Here is a 3529-nt window from a genome sequence, read left to right on the forward strand (position 1 = left end):
ATTAACACAACTGTTCTTCTGTTTTCATTTAATGCCGTGTAAAAATTAATGCTGACATATATAAATTAGAAGATTTTGTAAATGTGTGAAAAGAACCATTAACACAACTGTTCTTCTGTTTTCATTTAATGCCGTGTAAAAATTAATGCTGAAATATATTAATTAGAAGATTTTGTAAATGTGTGAAAAGAACCATTAACTCAACTGTTCTTCTGTTTTCATTTAATGCCATGTAAAAATTAATGCTGACATATATAAATTAGAAGATTTTGTAAATGTGTGAAAAGAACCATTAACACAACTGTTCTTCTGTTTTCATTTAAGGCCATGTAAAAATTAATGCTGAAATATATTAATTAGAAAATTTTGTAAATGTGTGATACAATCCCAGTATGGTGTAAACAAATGATTGTCAGAACAGCACAGTGTGGAGTCTGATTGTCATACCTCCGTTTGATGCTGTTTTAGACACCCTGAGACTTTATTATTGTTTATTCGTCTCTCCCAGTTTGTCATTGATGTAGCCTAGGGTTGCATACGTAATTCGGATACTATCGTACAGAGTGTGAAATTGATTCGTGAATATTCAATCTCCACCGTATTAATTTTACACTTTTTTTTTTTCATTAGTCGCAATGTTGAACGGAAAGTATTTTGTTTTCACCATAACAAAAAATTGATTGTTATTGGAGAGTGTTTAATCCGAACCACGTTTTAACGGAATATTTATTTTGATGCGTACAGCTTAACTGGTGGAATGCCAACTCCAATGCGCCTGAGGGATCTGATCCGTCAGATCCGTGCAGCCCGTACTGCTGCAGATGAAAGAGCAGTGGTACAGAAAGAGTGTGCGTACATTCGGTCTACGTTTCGAGAAGAGGACAATACTTGGCGGTGTCGTAATGTTGCCAAACTCTTGTACATACACATGTTGGGATACCCAGCACACTTTGGACAGGTAGGACTTAAAGTAAAGATAATTATTGGGGAAAGCAGCACCTTCAATTAGATCTAAGTTTTGTGTAAAGCACCTTCAAGTAAAGATAATTATTGGGGAAAGCAATACCTTCAGTTAGATCTAAGTTTTGTGTAAAGCACCTTCAAGTAAAGATAATTATTGGGGAAAGCAAGCACCTTCAGTCAGACTAAGTTTTCTGTAAAGCACCTTCAAGTAGAGATAATTATTGTGGAAAGCAGCACATTCAATTAGAGCTAATTTCTACTTCAGGAGAACAAAGAAGAATAGTCAACTATTCGAAAGTGCTCGAGTTTTGGGTCTTATTTTAAGTTTATTACACTTTATATGTGATAATTTGTGCTAACTCTTTTATCAAACTGATATACCTATAGCTGATCAGTATGGAAGGGCCCCCTAAAAAAAATTGCACCAAGTAGTTTGAAGTGTTAAAAATTCCTCAGTCTAGCCCCAATATTCACACAAACCTAGCCCCAATATCCACACAAACCACGCCCAGAAGTAATGATAAAAATAATAATAAATAATTTTTTTATATTTTTTTGGGGTATTGTCTCATCTTAATAACTTAAAACAGACCCACTGATTATAAGTTCTTAGTGGTAAGTGTGTATGGTCCCATCCAGTAAATAATAATCATTGGGGGAAGGGGGTAGGTCCGAAGAATCCTATAAGTTCTTAGTGTGTATGGTCCCATCCAAAGAAAAAATATACCTGTTTTGGCAAGATCATTACTTATCCTTGTCATTTTGTATAATAGATAATATTGGGTCCACATATTTGTTTTCAAAATATTTATCTGTCCTGCAATTAAAGAGGTTTTGCAGTGTTAATTTAGACATTTTGATGGTTAGTTTGAATTTGATTAAATGTGGAAGTAAATGTATCCAGTGCAACAAAATTACACCTATTGTTGTTCTCCAAGAAAACTTTAAAAAGTCGTCATATTGATATTCTTGGTTTATTTTGGACACAGGTTTGTTCACATATCTTAAAAGTACATTGAGGCATGTGGTTTTTGTTTCTGAAATATGCTACAAGTATAGGATATCAAAAGATTTGTTAATGGGAAGTGTTCTAAACTCAAGATTCTGTTTCTTGTTTTCACTTTATTCAAGGTTGATCCAAACAAAGAGTTCTGTACGAATGAATTAAATCATGTTAATGAACTAAAACCGTATAGGACATGTGAAGAAAAATCAAAAGTGAAACCTAATAGATCAAAATAATGAATTCATATTTTCTTTTCAGTTGGAGTGCTTAAAACTTATAGCATCTTCAAGATTTACAGACAAAAGAATTGGGTATTTGGGAGCAATGATTTTACTAGATGAGCGTCAAGATGTCCATCTTTTAGTTACCAATTCCTTAAAAAAGTGAGTGAGCTAAGATCAGATATAAATTTGTTACTTAGTTACATATTCATGCCTCTCGTTGGAGAAATTCTCTGTGTATACGTTTTAACATGAGAAAGCCAGAAAAACAAAACTTTTTTAAGATAAATGGATTGTGAACTTTCTACAAACTGTTTTTTTTTTCAATTGGTATAATTTTGGTAAAGTTACTAGATTCTTTCATACATTTTAAAATTGTGTATTTTTTTACCAGTTTGATGCTTTTAATCTTGATGACTAATTCTGCCGTATCAGATATGGGAAAAAAAAATTTTATATGTTCACATACGTCTTGTAGTGACCTGAACAGCCAAACCCAATTTGTTGTCGGTCTGGCTCTCGGAGCACTTGGATCTATTAGTTCCCCGGAGATGAGTAGAGATCTGGCTGGAGAAATAGAAAGACTTCTTAAGTCATCAAATGCTTACACAAGGAAAAAGGTTTGCATTAATTTTAATTTACGTATGTTTATACGATGAAAAAAAACGTTTTGGTTTTGTAAATCTTTAAATGCTCACACGCACAATCACACAAAAGCGAAAGTGTCTTGTAAGGTTTAAGTAAAGCTTCAAATACTTACATGCAAAAGAAGTCTGCCATGAGGTTTATGTAAAAACTTCCAAGATTTGCACAAAAAAAATGAGTGTTGTAAGCTTAACATAAGTCTTCAAATGCTTACATTAAAAAGGATTACATTAACTTTCTTGAATTTTTCACATCAATCTCCCCAACAGTTTGAGAGTGGGGAAGCAAGAAAATAAAAATTAGTATTTGCATAGGGGAGAATGTTGGAGAGGTGCTTTGACTGAACATGAATCATCACATCCATATAAGGTCTTACACTGATGGACTGTTCAACTTTATTCTGACTTCACTTCTTGACCTGATGACTTGTAGTACTTTATTCTGACTTCACCTCTTGACCTGATGACTTGTAATACTCTATTTTGACTTCACTTGATGACTTGTAATATTTTATTCTGACTTCATTTCTTGACCTGATGACTTGTAATACTTTATTCTGACTTCACTTCTTGACTTGTAATACTTTATTCTGACTTCACTTCTTGACTTGATGACTTGTAATACTTTATTCTGACTTCACCTCTTGACTTGATGACTTGTAATATTTTATTCTGACTTCACCTCTTGACTTGAT

The 3529-nt window shown here is 33.1% G+C and overlaps 1 protein-coding gene and 1 long non-coding RNA gene across 2 annotated transcripts in view; one reads left to right on the forward strand and one right to left on the reverse strand.

Annotated features, from left to right (window-relative positions):
• LOC106463968 (AP-1 complex subunit gamma-1-like) overlaps positions 1–3529 on the forward strand; it is a 31810-nt gene that overhangs the window by 5143 nt on the left and 23138 nt on the right. Inside the window, exons 2-4 of the mRNA XM_022391604.1 lie at positions 745–958; positions 2228–2352; positions 2669–2810. Coding sequence (XP_022247312.1) covers positions 745–958; positions 2228–2352; positions 2669–2810 — 481 coding nt within the window. The remainder of the gene's footprint in view (positions 1–744; positions 959–2227; positions 2353–2668; positions 2811–3529) is intronic.
• LOC111086896 overlaps positions 2818–3529 on the reverse strand; it is a 1262-nt gene continuing 550 nt past the window's right edge. The window contains exons 2-3 of the long non-coding RNA XR_002611611.1: positions 3295–3516; positions 2818–3253 (exon numbers count right to left, since the gene is read on the reverse strand). This is a non-coding gene — a long non-coding RNA (uncharacterized LOC111086896). The remainder of the gene's footprint in view (positions 3254–3294; positions 3517–3529) is intronic.

Source organism: Limulus polyphemus, unplaced genomic scaffold (genome assembly GCF_000517525.1).
Source record: "Limulus polyphemus unplaced genomic scaffold, Limulus_polyphemus-2.1.2 Scaffold1531, whole genome shotgun sequence".
Classification (NCBI taxonomy): Eukaryota; Metazoa; Arthropoda; class Merostomata; order Xiphosura; family Limulidae; genus Limulus; species Limulus polyphemus.